Source organism: Alosa pseudoharengus, unplaced genomic scaffold, assembly GCF_046254945.1.
Source record: "Alosa pseudoharengus isolate Yale_2024_CS ecotype anadromous, Long Island Sound unplaced genomic scaffold, YU_APseudo_1.1 YU_APseudo_1.1_scf_6, whole genome shotgun sequence".
Classification (NCBI taxonomy): Eukaryota; Metazoa; Chordata; class Actinopteri; order Clupeiformes; family Clupeidae; genus Alosa; species Alosa pseudoharengus.
In genome coordinates, this window is record NW_027468848.1 from 39231587 (window position 1) to 39251430 (window position 19844).

Consider the following 19844-nt stretch of genomic DNA (forward strand, 5'->3'; position numbering starts at 1 on the left):
CCAGATATTTTAGGATTTGGATATCGTTTCAGTATCGAGTATCAAGATATTTATGTCAGGTATTGTATCGTATTGTATTTTGGTATTGTGACAACACTATGCCAGAGCCACTCTGTTTTCTAGATATTGAGGATCGAAGGCTCTACCACCAACAAGTGATGCTGCTCAATGGCATATTAGAAGAGCACATTATCAAGCTCTAGTATGGAGGCAAGCACATACCAAATCCAGTGTTACTAGAAGTAAAATGTTTTTTACTTGTCGGTTGTTGCAAAGCAAAACAAAATCGCTATTTTATGTAAATGCTGATTATGCGGCTTAGAACTCAGAATTCAGCTTGGTAAACAAAATATTCAGAATCAGCATCCTCAAATTAGGTAAGAAGGGTGGTTTACCAACTTTTCCCTCAACTTTGCCGTCAGAAGTTCTCTTCTTTGAGCTCTCCCTCTAGTAGGCTACCCCTGGCTGCTCTTGGGCTGCTTCGCCTTGAGCCTGCCTTTGTGGGTGGTTCCAATATGACGTTGCGTATGTCATATGACTACACTAACAGGAAGAGCAGGAAATGTGAAGGTGGTATGTTTTTTTTTTTTAAGAACCTGCAGTTAAAACAAAGACTGGTAATAATGGCCACTATCATCAAGGAAACGCTTAGGTAAGTTTGGAGGTGTGTTGCGTACCCACACAATTCTGCACCCAGATAATGTTCATGTTTGTTGGGTAGCTGTGGAGCTAGTTAGCCGTTTGCAATTCAGACTCCTCTGTGTGCACTGGGGTCTACACCACTGAGTGATGATGATGATGTAGCCGACTAGTAGGCTACTTCTAGTTTTTATTACTGGTTAGTGTTTGTAGGGTGCATAAAACCTGTCTCTTCTCTAGTATTAAGGAGGCTATGACGCACATTAACACAATTGACATCAGCAAGTTCTCTCGGCTCCTCTCGCGAATCTTGCAGAAACTACATCTAAAGGTAAGTGAATTTAGCGAATTATCAAGTAGGCATACTGCAATTTTTCGAAGGTACATGTTAGCAAATTGGGATAATGATCTCAAAAGTGGACCTACTGGACATGGCAGGCTGTAGTGGAAGTTCTTTTATATAATAATAGGCTAATCATAACAACACTAATATATTACTAATATGGACCTATAACCAATGTCTATCTATCTATCTATCTAGTGTTGTACAAAATATGGACCCCCTTCGTAGGTTCATAGTGCACCTTGCAACCCCATCTTCAAAGTTTTACCACTTTACGCCTATGTAATGACATTTCTCCTTATGAACTCAAGATTAATATTGTTAATAGCTGGGATGTCAAACTGGAAGTTATAAGCCCCAGGGTTGCTCTTTTGGATGGGCTTTGGCTGTAGGCTACTGTAGCCGACTGTACTGTACTAAACTAAACTGTCCCACTGTTGTACTCTTTAGACAGAGCGCCCTTTTAGTGAGGAGGAGGAGGAGAAGCTGCAGAGTGCTCTAGCCATGGAGAAGCCTGTCCTAACTCTGGTGCTGGAGACCATCTCTTTTATTTTGGAACAGGTTTGCAATACAGGTTTTCTCAATCATTCCATCACAGCTTGGCTCCATAGAGTCTCGTCATTTAGTTAATCACCCTCTCTGACTTAAAAAAGGTTGTCCTTGAGTAGTACAGCAAGCTCAAATTGAAGCATAAAGCTTAATCAGAGATGTTTCCTACAAATGCTACTTGTAAGCACATGTATATCCTAGAAAAGAAATCAAAGTTTCTTGTCAGGTCTTTCTTTCTGTCCATTTTGGACCATAAACGAACCTACAAATGCTGATGCTTCCCTGAACTGCACGGTTTTTAGCCATGCATGTGTAATTGCAATAAGGTTCTCATAATGAGTTGGCATTTTAACCCAATAAGTTGGCTAACATTCAGTGGCATTGGAACACACTAAAGGCTGTTGCAGAAAATTGGCCTTTGCAGGCTTATGGTTGGCAATTAGCCATTACCAGCCACTGTCAGATAAATAGTCAAATTCACCAGCCACTAAATAGTAAGTTATTAGCTTGTGTCTGAAATCTACCATCCATTTTGCCATTATTATTTTGATATTATACTTACATTAGTCAGTGCTGTTATTGGGTCATTCCGTGTCAAATCACCCAGTGGCTGGCAGGTCACCCTCTCCCAAAAAATCTGAAAAAAATCACAGGTGTTTGTAGACCAAACCTATGCATAAATCTTAAATAGTATATCTGTATCACTAATGGTTCCAAAACTACAGCCCTTTGAAGTTTTAAGTCATTTTAAGCATCGTGGTGAACAATCCTTTTTGTTCAACTTCCAACATTATTGGCTCTTTTGGTATTTCACACACATTAGTGAAACTATGTGAATAGAAGTACATTTTCCTGTTGAATTAAACAATCCAATCAAATCAGGTGTATCTTGTGTAATCCCCCCTCTGCAAAGCTCTGAAAATGGCTATACATTCATTATGTGAAAAAACATCACCACCTTTGAGAGCTTCTCATTCAAAAAGTATGTGACACAAATTCATCAGATTTTTTTCCCACTCATGTATGGATTATAAGGTCATGTCCATGCATTAACTTTGGTTGTTAACATTATCATATTGTCAGAGCATTTTTATTAAATTGGGCTTGATTTTCAAAAAGCCTGTTTTCATCTTCTCATTTCACCACGTGGACAGTTAACAGGATTTTTTTTTATTTTACCATATATCATTCTGTATGTGAGGATCATCCGCCCAAAATTTGGGCTTGTTGCTGAGTTTCTTCATTGAGATAAGATTTTTTACAAATATTGTCTATAAATCCACTGAATTTGTACTTTATCTGCAGTACCACTTTGCACCACATGTGGTGCTCTTTTAATACAATGGAAGTCAATTGAAGAGTAAGAGAGTCACTTGTTTGCTGCACATATCCAATCTAAACTCACAGTTTATGGTTCATATGGTTCAAGTAAAAAGGGGTTTCTAAAATTCAGTGCATTGTCAGATGCAGAAAAATCAATACTAAAGATTTATCATCTTTTTACAAATGCCTCTTGGATCCACAAGTCCTCAAACCTTGTTATGAATACTTGTGATGGAAACACACATGGTCATCTTCATCAAGTGAAATACCTTGATGAACTGAATTTCAGAGATGGGAAGTAATGAAGTACAAATACTTCGTTACTGTACTCAAGTAGATTTTTCAGATATTTTTACTTTACTTTACTATTTATTTTTTAGGCGACTTTTTACTTACTCCTTACATTTTAACACGAATATTGGTACTTTCTACTCCTTACATTTTACAAAACTGGCTCGTTACTTTAGTTTCAAATAAATTCAGTAGAGTTACCCTTATTATTTTTCGCGTCATCAATAGCGGATGGGAATATAGGACGTTGCACTTGACGCACCACTACAAGCTGACTCGACAGATTTGGGCGGCATTCGCGGCAAATTATTGCAGCTTGATAGCAGTAACGTTAGCACAGTATGTCTCAAGTAAATTTAGTCCAAAATGCCCTCCTCCTCTCCTCGGCTTTGGTGCTTCCCTAACTTCTAGCTGCAGTGTAGCCTATATCCTTAGCAATAAGAAGATGCAGCATTGGGTCTTGAACAGGGATGTAGTGGAGGCTAAACGCAGCCATCCTCTGAACTTTTAGAAATAGTTTATCCACCCCTTATTAAAGATTATCCACCTCTCAAAGGAGTTTATTCACCAATTACAACTGTTAACATTTTAAAATCACACTGTATTATCCACAATAACAATATGTACTGTAGGCTACACTCAACACTCTATGAACCACTTAATGCCACTTTTGTATTGTTAACAATGGACAATAACCTCCACCATCATCAAACATGAATGCCTTTTCTAAAACTCTAATAAAGCATGGCGCAGTCCACCTTACCGTGATCACAGAATTCATAGTTCACCCACCTCTTATTTTACCACTACATTCCTGGTCTTGAAATATTCACAGGAATCCATAGGAATTAAATATTCATGTTGTTTTATCCAGTATTAGTTGTGCAAATGTATAGTCCATCTTACTGTATACACACCCATGAAGCCAACAAAGAAAATGCAAAAATAGAGACTTTGTGTAATTATTCCATTTTGTGTAGTCATTCTATATCAGAACCTGACATACAATCCAAATAATCTACAAGAAACCTCAGAAATGCATACTTTTATTGTCAGTATGCATTTTGGGTAACAAAAAGTCCTATGGGGAGTTTCCATAGGGCATTACAAAATGCATGAGCATACCTTGGCAAATAATGGTCTAAAGTACTCATTTTTCATTCTATATTGATCTACTTTTGCACACAGCTTTGCAAGACCTGGTGCTAAGACTCAGGTGTGTTTCTAAAATCATATCAAGTGACCTAGAGGGCTGAAATGTGATGTTCAGAGATGCTTGTTATCCGGCAGAAGGAGAAAACAATATTCTAGGCTCTGTAACTCCGTGCCAGTGCTTCCTAAGAAACTACAGGATCTTAGCTTTCTAAAGATGTCCAGCATTTGATGGTAGGTCAAAAGAACACACTGCCCTCTTAAGTAGCATAGGCAGTGCAATGTTGGGGGGAAAGCCTAGAAATGTCCCAACAGGTTATGGGAAGATTTAAAAAGAGAGACTGGCACTCTTGCACTCTAGTAACACTTGTGTGATCCAGGTAGGCTACCGTTGCATATACAGTAAAATGGTTGTCATTCACAAGACTACTTTTACTTTTATACTTTAAGTAAATTTCCAAGCCTGTACTTTGTTACTTTTACTTCAGTAAAGAAGTTAAATCAGTACTTCTACTTTTACCAGAGTATTTTTTAACACAAATATTTGTACTTCTACTTGAGTACGGGAAGTGAGTACTTTTGCCATCTCTGCTGAATTTTAGAAACCCATTGTTTCTTGAATATGTTCCAACTTCTTTCCCAGATCACATGGAGACAAAGCAGTCTCCATCTTGATGCTCTTTGTCTGTGTATCACAGAGGACTGTATGCATATGACGATGGATATAGACTTTGCCTAACCAGCTGGCTAGTAATTATTAAAGTACTCACATAGGCACTGATAGGTTGAAGCTGGCATAGAAAACTCATTACAAAGATGGTAATTATGCTAAATCCTCTTGCTGCATGTACTGTATGATGACCAGTCAGTCTTATGTGTGTATAATTTACTTGATCAGTTTATTTTCTCTAAATAAGATTTATGTATGAGTAGTATGTTGTTCATGTTGCAATAATTATTTGGACCAATTCAACTATGAACCATAAACTGTGTGTTTAGATTGGATATGTGCAGCAAACAAGTGACTCTCTTACTCTTCCATTGACTTCCATTGTATTAAAAGAGCACCACATGTGGTGCAAAGTGGTACTGCAGATCCAGTACAAATTCAGTGGATTTATAGAAAATAAAAATAAAAATTCTTATCTCAATGAAGAAACTCAGCAACAAGCCCAAATTTTGGGCAGATGATCCTCACATACAGAATGATATATGGTAAAATTAAAAAAAATCCTGTTAACTGTCCACGTGGTGAAACGAGAAGATGAAAACAGGCTTTTTGAAAATCAAGCCCAATTAAAAAAAAAAATGCTCTGAAAATATGAAAATGATAACAACCAAAGTTAATGCATGGACAGGACCTTATAATACATATATGTGTAGGAAAAAAATCTGATGAATTTGTGTCACATACTTTTTGAATGAGAAGCCCTCAAAGGTGATGATGTCTTTTCACATTATGAATTTATAGCCATTTTCAGAGCTTTGCAGAGGGGAAAGTATACAAGATACGTCTGATCCGATTGGATTCTTTAATTCAACAGGAAAATGTACTTCTATTCACATAGTTTCACTAAAGTGTGTGAAATACCAAAAGAGCCAATAATGCTGGAAGTTGAACAAAAAGGATTGTTCACCACAATGCTTAAAATGACTTGAAGTTTCAAAGGGCTGTAGTTTTGCAACGATTAGTTATACAGATATACTATTTAAGATCTATGCATGGATTTGGTCTACAAACACCTGTGATTTTTTTCAGATTTTTTCGGAGAGGGTCACCTGCCAAATTGCGCTGAAATTGGGTGATTTCACACTGAATGACCCTATTGTAAACACTTCTGTTTAGTATATTTCTCAGGTGTAAATAAAGTATTTGTCTACTGAGATTAAAATTAAATGCATAGTTTACTGCTTTTGAAAGCCACTTTATTTCCTATCTTACAACCCCAGCAAGAGCGAAACCGATTTCATCTAAACTTCATTTTACAGGTGTCATGTTTTTCTGTGCTTTTGCCTTCAGGCTGTGTACCACAACACAAAACCAGCCACTCTGAAGCAACAGCTGGAGGCATTAGGCATGGAATCAGATAAGGCAGACACTCTGTGCCAGGCTTGGACCACCACTGGCCCAGATGTCATTGAGAAGATCCGAGAGAGAATCTTTGCTCCTAAAAAGGTAAAGGTCACAGAAGAGGTACTCTTGAAAGAGTTGGGTCTTCAGGAGCTTCTTGAAAATAAAGAGGGAAGGGAAGCCCCAGCTCTGGTAGCGATTTGTACGTGAAAACAGTCTGGATCGCCCAGTGCACAGGGGCGGCAGTGCCAGACAGCACTCCAAGTTCCGAGTTCCTTGGAGGAACGTATCGCTGGGGAGTAAGATAAGCCTTTAAGAGAGCATTTAAGTAAGTGGGAGCAGACCTAGCTAGCACTTTGTAAACATGCATTAGGGACTTGAGTTTGATACTGGCAGCTAAGGGCAGCCAGTGGAGCTCAATGAACGGTGGGTTATTGTGTGCCCTTTTATGGTTGATTGAAAACCAAACGCAACATTGCATAGCGTTATCTAGTTTTAAAGGGGAACTTGGCAATTATTTCAACTTAATAAAGCCGTTTAGAAATCATTTGGATGGTTAAATGACCTGTTCCGGTGAAAACAGTGACATTCCCCGTTCCCCCTAGCGTCCCCAGGTGGAAAACCAACCTTGCAACATTGGGACTACCGTCCTGGTAAGAGAAGTAAGAAACAAGAAACTCGTTTTAAATTGTGTTTATTACCTTGTAACATCTGCATTGTTCTGCTGAACTTATGCTAACCGTTTCGCTAGCTTGTAAACCAATCCATGTGCTTTATCGTTACCTTTTCCCACAGTTTAAAATAGCATAATGCACAACTTCTCCAGCAGAGGGGGAAATATAGCTAATCCTGCTAAGTTTCCCTTATACATATATAACATGTATATGAATGCAACTTTAATATTAGAGCTTAGGATACTCTAGTTCGCCAGATGGCCAGTTCGAAGTACTGTCGCTATGAAAAAAAAGTTGCTGCAGCCACTATATTATAGCTGTAGTACTGCACTCTGGGGGCATGAACATGAACATGCCCCAGAGTGCAGCAATATGATCTCTGGTGTGCGATAAATAGACCCAAAACCACTGTATGAGAAACATCCCCATAACATGAATTGTGCACCACCATGCTTTACTGTCTTCAGTGTGCTGTGGCTTGAATTCAGTGCATGTGGGTCGTTGGACAAACTGTCTGCGGCCCCCATGCACTGAATTCTTCCAACAGAAGATATGTCCAAGTGTGAGCGACACCTGTGCCCACTTGTGTAACCTGGAAACCTGTTGCTAGCACATCAGTAGGCCGCTCTGTGCTTTTAGCTTTACGCCCCCAGAGTGTACATCACCTGTGCCTCCTACGCCACCTTTTGATGCACTCAGTCAGGCATCTTCTCTAAGATGCGAAGAATTTGCAGACTTCTTCAAAAACAAAGTCATTTCTATAAGGGAGGCTATTGGTAACACAAGTAATATGTTTGATAGTACACCCAAAAACAGCCCCCCAAAATTAAGGTTCTTTAGCACTATTACTCAATCTGAGCTTAGTAAAATTATAACTCAAACCGGCTCCTCAACATGTGTTTTGGATCCAATCCCTACTAGATTCCTCAAAAAAGTATATGATAGCTTAGCTCCCTTCTCAAGGTAATAAATACCTCATTAGAAACAGGTATATTTCCAACAGCTTTTAAAACCGCTGTTGTGAAACCTTAAAAACTTAAGTTGAATCTTGACCATACCAATCTGAGCAACTACAGGCCTATATCAAATCTACCGTTCCTGAGCAAAGTACTTGAAAAAGTTGTTTGTAATCAGTTAAATACCTTCCTCAACGAAAACAGTATCCTTGAAAAATTCCAATCAGGTTTTAGATCAAATCACAGCACAGAAACGGCTCTAGTAAAAATAGTCAATGATCTTAGACTGGCTACTGACTCAAACAAAGTCTCAATCCTTATTCTTCTGGATTTGAGTGCGGCATTTGACACCTTTGATCATAGCATCCTAATTCACCGCCTTGCGAAGTGGGTGGGTCTCTCTGATAATGCTCTAAACTGGTTTCAAACCTACATTACTGGCAGAGATTTTTATATCAGTCTAGGAGATCATGTGTCTGAAAAACATGACATAACTTATCTTATCCTGTAGACTACTTTTTCAGATTATTCTACATCTGCTGCCATTGGAGGGCACAGCCAGCTAGAAGCTATTAAGTCAGCTTCTGCTCAAGGTTTCTTCCTGGAATATGGGAGTTTTTCCTTGCCACAGTTGCCATATGGCGTGCTTATGGGGGGTAAAGGGTTAAGGCTGCCAGTCTTATGACATGTTATTTTCTATATTTTTGATATGTTGCTGAGTGGATCATAAACGGCCCCAGCAATGAAGAAAAGTGATCGATAATGACTAACTGACTATTATTGTGTTACATGCTTCAAATGTAAAGCACTTTGAGCTGCATTCTGTGTATGAAAGGTGCTATACAAATAAAGCTTATTATTATATTATTATTATTACTGTCAGCACTCTGCTTTTGCTAGACTCCCAGCTTATTCTCATGGCAGCTAATAACGCATGGAACACCCTGGTACCAGTTAGTGCAGCAGACTATGGTATAACCACTCCGCAGCGTTGACTCAATGAGCACATCACCATGGCCTGACACCAGGGACACATCAGTGTTCTGCTTGTGCTAGGTTGACGGCTTAAGTTACGTCGCACCCTGGTGGCGTGGCATTACCATTGGTTAACATTAAGTTAACTTGACTGAAAGATAATGTATGGTTATGAATATAACCTCTGTCCTTTGAAGAACACTAGACTTTACCCTTTCCTGCCCCATTAGCATTCTGGACCTGATGCATAGAGATGAGGACTGGTTGTTTGCGGTGCAGCTATATATAGACAGTAGCCTGCGAAAAAATCCCTAAGACGGGTGGTTGGAGATCGATTCAGATTGATGAAGTCAATGAATGACTTCCCATTGGTTAGCGTCTCGTGTGCTTCTTCAGATAAGTATAAGTATATATATACTCTTGATCCCGTGAGGGAAATTTGGTCTCTGCATTTATCCCAATCCGTGAATTAGTGAAACACACTCAGCACACAGTGAACACACAGTGAGGTGAAGCACACACTAATCCCGATGCAGTGAGCTGCCTGCTTCAACAGCGGCACTCGGAGAGCAGTGAGGGGTTAGGTGCCTTGCTCAAGGGCACTTCAGCCGTTCCTACTAGTCGTGGTTCGAACCGGCAACCTTCCAGTTACAAGTCTGAAGCGCTAACCAGTAGGCCACAGCTGCCCCATAATTCCTCACGTGCTGGGCAGAGCAACGCCCTCTCAATAGTGCTACTAAGGGCCGATGCCAACTGTGGCATCGGCTCCGATAACTGTGGTTATATTCCTAACCATTCGTTTTGCTCTGAGCCTTCAGACAGCCCATTCATCAACTCATCAGACTGCTGTTCATAAAACAGCTCACCCACTTCTCTTTTCCGCTAATGTTTTAACCCACAAAAGCAGATTGATAAAGTGCTCGACAGTAAACCTGCCACTCTTGCGTCCTCACTGACACTAATGGTGAGGCTAACATCTAATGCTGCAGCAGCTGCTAGCCTTCATACAGAGCCAGCCTGCTGGCCTTGGGAACTCACAGGGACATTTTTACTTTCTATTCAATGTTATCAAAGAGATTCATAGTAGATATATAGTCAATACTTGTGATTTCATCTTGTTGAGGCCATTATTGGTCATGTACCTATTGAGCTACTGAGAAGAAATGCTAGTTGCCTTGTGGGATACTGAAATGACATTGCTCAACTGAAAGCTTTATACAAGATGGTCTCTCCCACTCCTTAGCATTCAATGAATTGTATTAGAACAACATTTGGAGCTCAAGGACTATTGGGGCACAGCTGTGGCCAAAGCAACAGGGTTTCCCTGCATTTAATCCATCCAAAGTTTTTAATTAACAAAAACTGAGCACTGCTTTTGCTTTTCTAATGCACAACACATTATGCTTGACATGCAGGTAAGCATTTTTCATATGCACACAGGTGTCCCTTCATGACGACAGCTTTCTCAGTCACAGTTCGTCGATAGTAGTTTGTGTTTTGGAAACGCACGGAAATGTAGAGTGGGCACAGCTGTTGCCAAATGCCTGAGTTTGGTCATGTGTTGCCCTCAGCTGGAGCAGGTCGGCTGGCAAATGAGTCTGCAGATGGGCCAGTCCAACCAGGCCAAGCTCAAGGCCCCCCATGCTGTGCTGGAGCTGGGAATTCAACATGAAGATACAGAGGTAAGGACACACACACACACACACACACACACACACACACACACACACACACACACACACACACACACACACACACACACACACACAGACTTCTGTGCATGTATATGAAATGTACACACATTAGAGGTCTGCATGGGACTGATTTTTCAGTCCCGCTCCCGCAATATTCTGTCCCGCTCCCGCATTAATGTGTCATTTGTAGTCCCGCTCCCGCCCGCATGCAGGAGGGATAGCCTATTCAGTTTTTCTTTCTGTCTCACGAAAGGAGCACACACACCTGAGAAAGACTCCAGATGTCTGATTTTAAATTTCTTGGTTCTGAAGGCTAACAACTGAAGTAGGCCTAGTCTGGTGCCATCTTCCTCTGTCATGCTTTCGATTTCGAGTTTTGACAATGAGCAGCAGGAACAAATTGAACCCACGTAAACGACAATAGGCTATAGACCTGCTATCCGTCAGTTATGCTTAAACCCCGTTTTTTTAATGCTGCCTAACAGAACATCCAGCCGAACTATAGTTATGAACACTACTTTAATAATTTCCATATTTAATTTTACGCACATATTTAATTTGCGGGATTGCAGTGAATCATCGGTTTGTCCCGCACCCGCGAACGCAGTTCTCTCATCCCGCCCGCTCCCGCAAAGAGCTTTCAAAAATTGTCCCGCGCCGCACTCTTTTGCGTCGGGACCCGCGGGTCTACCGCGGGAGTGCAGACCTCTAACACACATCCATATAGTGCATGCAGATACAGCCATAGCCAAAAAGCATTGCAAGACAAATCTGATATCATTCTACACAGAACTCCAATCACACATACAATGTGTAAGGTGCGATCAAAGAGTGCTCAGACTGTCAAGTATGCACGGAGGGGAGCAATTATTGTGTTGAAAATTGGTGTTTCCAAGCACTGTGAGCATGCGCCTTGTCATGATGAAGCCCCGTTGTCATGATGAACATGTGCTGAATGTTCTCCCTCAAATGGCTCAGAATATTACAGGACAACTGGGTCTTGATAAGCCTGGGGGACGTGCAGAGTAAGCAGCCCTATCCTTGCATATCAAAACTCAAGCATGCCATCTTATTCATGCCCATAATCCATTCATTTGCCTTCCATATTTTGCCAGATTTTCCAGCATATTACTGTAGAATTTTGTTACATGCGTCACAAACGTATGTTGTTGAGGTGGTCCTTGGTGGTGATAAGCCATGGCATTGATGGCAAGCAGATGTCACATGTGCAATAAATACATTGCAATAATCAGGACATGAAACACAGTTCAGCCACATTAGTCACCAGTGGCAGGGTGCTGTTGTGTTGGAACAGCTGGAGCAGTGGTCTGAAGGGTAAGGCCCGTTTCACACTGGGCGCGTGGCCTGTCCGCTTTTATTTCGGCTCCCATGTTAACAGGTTACAGCTTGCACGCCGCCTGGGTGACGCGCATGTCTCAGGCACGGCTTGAGACGCGCCGAAAACGTGTGCATGCTAGAAATAGGACCGACGCCTATTTTTCACGTGACACGCAAGCGTGTTGGAAGCATTTCCATTCAAAACAGTGAAGAAGAAAAAATGAAGAGCCGCCGCAGTGCCTTGTCAGACAGGCTTCTGGTGTGCAAAGACATGGAAAACGCCACGCAGCCGCCACGCAGCAGACACGCCACGTTCTCGCCACGCACCCGGGGTGAATCGGGCCTAATCGGCTTGGAGTTCCTTCCAGAGTAATGGCAACTCCTCCTTTCTTTCTCGAGGGGGCACTGTTGTTACATGAAAAACTGGGCAGACTGGTTGTGACTGTAAAACCATGAGGAACTCAGACTTGCCTCTCTCTCTCTCTCTGTGTCTGACTCTTATGAATGATTTTGGTTTGCTTTGTGTATACTGAACAAAATCAACCCTAAGACAATTATCTCTTTCAAGTCTTTTTTAGGCATGATCTCTTGTAATTAGCCCACTTTTTAAATTGAAACCACATTTCACCTTGGTGTTGTTCATGAAGTTGTGCGATGATCCTGCAATATTTTGCTTCTGCTTCCAAAAAGTTAAATGGCATTTGTTCAGTTTACTCACGCTCCATGAAAAGACAACCACTTTAGTTTGTTTGCCCAAAATATGCATTTAAAATTATGACAATTTCATGGTGTTAGAAACATGTTTGCTAAATTATAGTAGATTTTCCAGGAAGCTGGCTTTCTTCCTCCTGCTGTCACCTACTCACTCACTCTTTTTCTTTTCTTTTCTTTCTCTTCTTCTTTCTTTCTTCCCCCTGCCAGAGTAGCTCGTTCAGAGTTGCAAGGCTGAAAATGGCAAATAGACAAGTGTAGCTTACATTCATTTTAGTCCATAGAAATAGTCCTCCATTCACAGACTACGAGTTGATGAGCTTTAGTTTAGCTGTCAAAATATATTTTTACTTTACTTTTTCTCCTGGTGTGTGTGTGCGTTCTCATTTCAGTATGTATTTGTGTACATTTTCACTGACTGCAGACAGCTTGCTGATAAGGTGGATTTGTACGTCTTACTTTCATGAAATCAGACAACATTCTTTCACATTCTGGTAAGACTGCTGGAATAGCTCACAGTGAGATAAATATCGGATGTCTTAGACTGACAGACATGATGGACCTTGAAATATGCAACCCAAGTTAAAATGGTGGATATATATACATATAAAATTGTATTTAAAGGGGCTTTAGGGTCCCCACACATTAAGACAAAATTATGAAAATATAAATGGACTCCGTTAGCATTTTGCTTGAGAGTAACCAGCCTGAGCACCCACCCCCTTTCTCCAGCTGACAGGGTAGTTCAGGTGATGGATGGAGTAAAACGCTGGGCAGGAGATGAGCTGCATCCTTCCACCCCCTCACAACACCCAGGCCTGGGCCCCCACAATGTCAGGGCCCCGGCAGACTCCCAGCCCATTGTCAGGCGCTCCTTTAGGGGGATTGGAGCCTCCTGGATCTCTGCCCTGGATACAGGGAGGCTCCCTCATACTGGCACCCCTCTGATTTCCCAAGTGACAAGAGGAGCACAAAGATGTATGAGTCATGTCTGATTTCAGGCTTGTTAAATGGTGCTCTTAGATCTCTTTGATCTCATGCACCATCACCTTTGTACGTTTATCTTCATCACCATGCTTTTTTTAAGAGACGAGGGAGAAGGCACATATACGAGACACACATTGAAACCTGCTAATTGGTGAATGTGCCCTGGAACATCCCATGTGCCTATGGGATGCTGGTGTGTCATCCTTAGGATTATGTGCAGTGCTAACTAATTCTCTGTTTTTTTTCCCCTCTTCATGAAATCTGTTCATGACTTTTTATCAAAGCGCCTCAACTTGAAAGGCTGCTGATACTTAATTTGTTTTTCTGGGCTCAGCCACTGAGGAACGGAAGGCCTTTGTCAGAGTTTTCCCACTGAAGGCTGCGACCTCGTTTATTATTACCCGCAGATAAAGCCTGTAATTAAAGATCCCATTCTTTTTCCTCTTCTCTTCCGTCTTTTTCTCTTCATGCGTGAAGCAAGAGCCTATGATCCTTTCCCTCTCTGAATGCTTACATATCTTAAAAAAAATTTACACGAAATCATTCATGAAATCATTACATGAAAGGATTCACAGGTGTGTGCTAGCCCTGAACATAAATTGGGAACATGTATTGGGTATCTTAACATGTAGGACTGGGTCATGTAAAAAACAGTACACACTAAGTATTTGGGTTACTGAGAGGGCCTATAATCTAGTGTGTGTGTGTGTGTGTGGGTGTGGGTGTGTGTGTGTGTGTGTGTGTGGGTGTGTGTGTCTCATGTCCCTCATGTCCCTTCCTTGTTGTCCTAAGGTTGCATGTCTGTTTGTTGTGTTTGGGTAAATGTCTTGCTAAATCTCTTTAGGTTGTTTTTCAGGGCTGATTCATTCCCATGAGTGATTCCTCAAGCATAATATTAGTTATTCTGGTAATGATGTCATCCTTAAGCTTGATCACTGGGCCTTGTCCTTTAATTCCTCTTTTGACTCACATCGTCTGTCTCTCTGTGCTGTTTGGTAGCTTATGACAAACCAGGGGCTCCCTTACAAGACATTTGCAGCTATTACAATGGGCTCAATCTTTTGCTTTCATCGCTGTTGCTCACTCATTCACATTTCGTCTTTCCTCCCACTTGTTGCCATTTCTTTCTCTTCACTATTTATTTTTGTTGCCTGCCTTGTTTACTTGTTGTTTGCTCTCTCTCTCTCTCTCTCTCTCTCTCTCTCTTTCTCTCTCTCTCTCTCTCTCTCTCTCTCTCTCTCTCTCTCTCATTTTAGTTTATTAGAGAGATTTTTTTTTTTTAAGTAGCAGCCATTGTTTCAACACAACCATTCTAAAATAATGGTCTCTATTAATATGCTCACAGGGTTTGTTAGTTAGTGTGGTCATTGCCTTTAAGCTTGGCAAAGATACTCGTGAGAATCACACCCTAGTTTGATAACATTTGATTTGCTTCTGCTTATTAATTCTATTGAATGAGCTTGAATCACACTCTAGCCATGCATTTGGCGTTATAGAGTTCCACTGAGCCCAGATTCTCTAGTAAACCTGTGTTGAGGAGAGGATCACTGCATGTTGTTGTGGCTACCAGAGATCACTAATTATCACATTTGGAGACAGAAATTATGCTTGCTGATTAAACTAAGTGGCCAGTGTTCTTTATGAATGTGATTGAAAAAATCTTTCCCCATGACAGTTAAGGGCCATACAGTATGTCATATTTGAATATGAACGTATTATCAGTCAGGGCACAACATGTGTGTACTGTCTTTCTCACAGAGGCTTAACTGATGTGCAATAAGCAAGTCTTATTGTTTTTCATCCATGGAATTCCTGTCCCAACTTAAAAACCTATAGACCCCCATTTCACTGGCCATTCTTGCTAAGCACCCGTTGAGACAAATGGCTCTTATTTATAGAGCCAGCGGTGAGAGATTGGCCATCGCTGGCAACTCTTTCCCACAAGCATGTGGTGGAGAGGACACAGCCCTCTCGCTCCCAGGGCTGCTCAGACGACATACCAGAGGCACCCTGAAGGGCTGCCTAGGCAATGGCTGAAGTCACCACACAACAGAGCACTTCTCTGCCTATGAATAGCTGTCCTGAGCCTTCGTTTCTTCACTGCTGAACTCCACAGGCATGAAGAAAAGGAGGCAATGAAAGAGGGAGAGACGGGCAAGAGAAAAGCAGTACTATATTTTAAAATGGACGACTATGAGCTTTCATGTTAGCAGGAGTCTGGCGCTCTGTTGCGTTTTGTCATGTAACCCACTGCGTTGTTTCCAGGCCACCCCCTTGTAGATCAGAAGTGTTTTGGCAAGAGCATTGCTTGCACCAAACCTGGCTCAGAGGAACGCACACCCACTCGACCACAGCAGATCAGACTCGAGTCATGTTTGTTTGGATGTTTGTCTCTGAGGAATTGAACCTGGAACTGAGGAATTAACTGTTGCACATTGGTTTCAGTATGGCTCAGTAGGATCAAATGGAATTGGAGATGGTAAGGGTGAGACCGGGGCTTGCTTGGGCTAGCTGGTGTTCACATTGTTTAAATTAACCAGCTTTTGTCTGGTTTCCAAGGAGACTGCGCTACAGTAGCTAGGGGTTCACACACAACTACAGCTGGCGCAGCTCTGTCTAGGCCACTGTAGTGATTTGATCTGTTGAGGGTGGTAGTGCCATACAAACATAGGTGCACACACACATACTCTCTCTCTTTCTTTCTCTCTCTCTCTCTCAAAGAGACAAAGAGGGACGTCACTTTTTCTATCAGCTTTAAAAAGCAGTGGAAAGACTCAACTGTCAGGTGTTCAATAAGCAATAGTTTACAGACCTAGAACAAGACTGGCCAAGGGCCGGTTTCCCTATAATGTTCACTCTTAGTGAGCTACGAAGACTCCAAAGGTAAACCTTACCAAAGTTGTTTACCTTTATAGTCGTGGTTCCCGAACTGTCCCTTAAGAGTTTTCTTACAAAAAGCTCCTTACGTCCAACGTACAAGGCACTGTCCACCCTGAAGGTGTTGAATTGGTTGACATCGATTGCTCAGAAATCGATTTTTCACTTCACGCGAGGCATAACAGCATTATGATGTTCTTTGCAAAAAAGAAACATTGCTCAAATATCGCCTCTCCGGTAGGCCTAACATTCACGCTACTTCAACATGGATGAACTTTATTAATAGCATACGATGATAAAAAGTAGAAATGAAATGATCTACCCTTAATTAACAAAGTTTCCACAAGGTCTGTAGGGGTAAGCGATCCGCAATCTGTCGGCATGACCAGCTACACCTTTATCCGTTAGGCCTACGCCATCCTTCATCACTCCATATGAATAAATTATTTGAATAATAGTATTTCATTGTTTTTTAATCACAGCTGATTGACCAGCAGCCTCATTTAATTCAGTATTTTGTGCCGTTGGTTAACATTAAACATAAAAGCAATCCCCCACATTAAACATTGTAGAAGATGTTGCGGGGAAAAACCAAGAAATAAGAGAATAAGGCTTTTAATCATTTTCAAATGCGTGCACATTTTATTATTTGTGTGAAAACATTTCCAGTTTTCTTAATTGGCCTACTTACATAAAATCATTGGCGAACCAAAACAGTAATATACCATACGAGTTATGCGCAACAGAGATTTCTAGATTGCTATAGGTTACACAGCCAGCAACTAGCGTCGAGAGCCGAAACATTGCTAAGGTGCAGCTAAGAGAGTTCACGAACAACGTACGAAAGACATTCGTAGCAAAGTACATTTCGGGAAATGTGTGAAAATGTTAAGATAGAGCTAAGGTAGAGATTACGAACTATGTAGCATTAAGAAGGCTTCGGGAAACCAGCCCCAAATCTGTTGTACTATTGGATAGACAAAGTTGACTTTTACAAATTGCTGAAGGCCAAAAGAAGGCCTCAAAGCCGTGATTTTGAAGCCTTGCTTCATGTGAAAGCAAGATGTGCATGTTTTGTTGATAGGTCCGCCTAGGGAGGGGGACAATAACCACAAAACTTCAACATCAAACATTTCTGTGAAGGCGTCCTCATAAAAAAACACTTTCATAGAAAAGTGTACTTCATCCTTGCAAAAAAGAATCACCACACATGTTTGGTGAAATTGGTCACCACTCAAAGCATCTGCAACTAGATGAACCGCATAACGGTACAAAATATGACCACTGCTCAGTCCTGTACATCCATTCCGCGAAAATAAATCATATTAATAAATTTGTCTCCATCTTCTACTCCATCCCCCACTCTTGAAACTTTTGTGTATGCTTGTTTGGAATGTGTGTTTGCGGGCCGCACACAAAGTAGCCTACTGGCGCTGCAAAGGTGAATAGATTTGTAGCACTTGCCAACAAATTTGTAGCATTTATAAAACCTTTAAAATCTCTAAACAATCACAAGTAGGGCAGTTCATCACAGTCCATCCATTGCAACTGGACTGATGAAAGGTACACCTGTAGGCTACATTGTATTTGGGAAAAGCAGAAGGTAGCAGCATAATGTATTTATTTATTTATTATTAAACAAAACAATCCCTGTCAGTTCCATGCAATTTTCAACAGCTATCAAGAAGAGAGGTCATGTCATGGATTTTTGTGAATGTTTCTTCTTCTACATATGCATAAGTTTAGTCATCTAGTTCATATGATATTCAGCCAGTAGAATACCAGTAGTCTAAAACAAAATGCCATTTTACCCAGTCCCATTTTACCCATGTCCAAAAGGCCCTTAATTAAAATGTGTTGCTAGACTGTTCATGCACATTTTAACGGGCCAAGTTCAAGAGCTACTGTCCGTTATTCTTTGTGCAAATAATATGCTGATTCATGTTCCCTTTCATTTTGCAACTATGAGGTCCATGGTTAGTCTGGCTTTCGCCAGACCAAGCTCAATCTTTTAAGAAATCGAAAAGGAATCGCCGGCAGATCAGGCTGAGTTCACCCAGCCTAGTCCATGGTAGGCGCCCGATAGAAATATTGTTTAATTTTGCGATTGAGATATCCACTCACTGGCGTCCCCCCCCGCGACGTGTTCGCCCCCCGTTTTCAGAGCTATTCTAAATGCAAAAATGCATAGAGGAGTTATGACAAAACCGTGACTGTTGAAACTATAAGCTATATAAGGTAGGCCCTATGCTAGGCCTATTAACCAACATAAATTGTCACTAGGCTATGCTGGCGACCCAAATAAAATCTCCTTTAGGAACCAATGGCTTACAGTATCAAGCGGACTTAAGCTGCCACCTCTTGGCGAAATAGTTTTGCATATCAGTAGTAATACATTTCACGCAGCTGTGTGAATCACGGAAAGCGCAAATGAAGTGGACACTTCTAAATGGAACCCAACCCACTGTACAGTAGCTCAAGGTCTGTGGCTAAAGCAGCCATAATGAAAGCGTTATCATTGTTTGGATACTTCACACACACATGTTTTTTAATCGCATAGACTACAACTACCCTAAATACGCACTTCGAACAAACAAAAAGCGTCTCAGTCTCACGGTATAGCCATAGGCAAAACTGTATCGGACCGGTGTAACGTTGGTACTAAATCATCCATCGCAAAGAATTATTTTTGTAGCACCTGCAACAAATATGTGTAGGTACAGTCCTGCCCTGGATACATCTCTCAACGTGCGCTCTAAAACATTTGGTTTAAATGGAGATGTAGATCATCACGGGTGCGTTAATAAATCTACATTGCGGCGAGTTGACACAAATTATTCACTTTGACGAATTTATGTAGTTTCAGTCCTAGTTACTTTACTTTGAGCCATGCTCTTCCTTACTTGAATCACCTTTGAAAATAGAGGATTGAAGTAGCCTATATGGGTGTTTGGGAATGAACGTTGACTCAAATGCTTTTTGAGACTTTGAGCAGAAATGTCCCAGCCCGGTGTTTAGGATGCATCATAGACAGGTTATCTTTCAGGTAGCCTATATATTTTCCATTAGAAAACCATCACGTAGCGAACGTGTTGTGGCTAACTCACTTAGCTCCTGTTAGTAGCCTAGGTTATGGTCATAAGCAAATGAGATGACAGTCGAAAGATACAATTAGTGCTGTTATCAATTTGCTTGGTAGCCTATAACCGCATATATGGTTTTCTACAAATACATCAATAATCAAATTGCCCTCCATCACTCAAC

General features: G+C 41.1%; 1 protein-coding gene across 2 annotated transcripts in view; it reads left to right on the plus strand.

The window, feature by feature from the left end:
* Positions 1-530: 530 nt before the first annotated feature.
* commd10 (COMM domain containing 10) overlaps positions 531-19844 on the plus strand; it is a 40200-nt gene continuing 20886 nt past the window's right edge. The window contains exons 1-5 of one of the 2 annotated variants that reach the window (XM_076270442.1): positions 531-652; positions 880-970; positions 1433-1543; positions 6318-6473; positions 10545-10655. In XM_076270442.1, coding sequence (XP_076126557.1) covers positions 576-652; positions 880-970; positions 1433-1543; positions 6318-6473; positions 10545-10655 — 546 coding nt within the window. In that variant the 5' untranslated portion in view covers positions 531-575. Of the gene's footprint in view, positions 665-879; positions 971-1432; positions 1544-6317; positions 6474-10544; positions 10656-19844 lie in introns of both variants that reach the window. The other variant, XM_076270443.1, reaches the window with a different exon arrangement.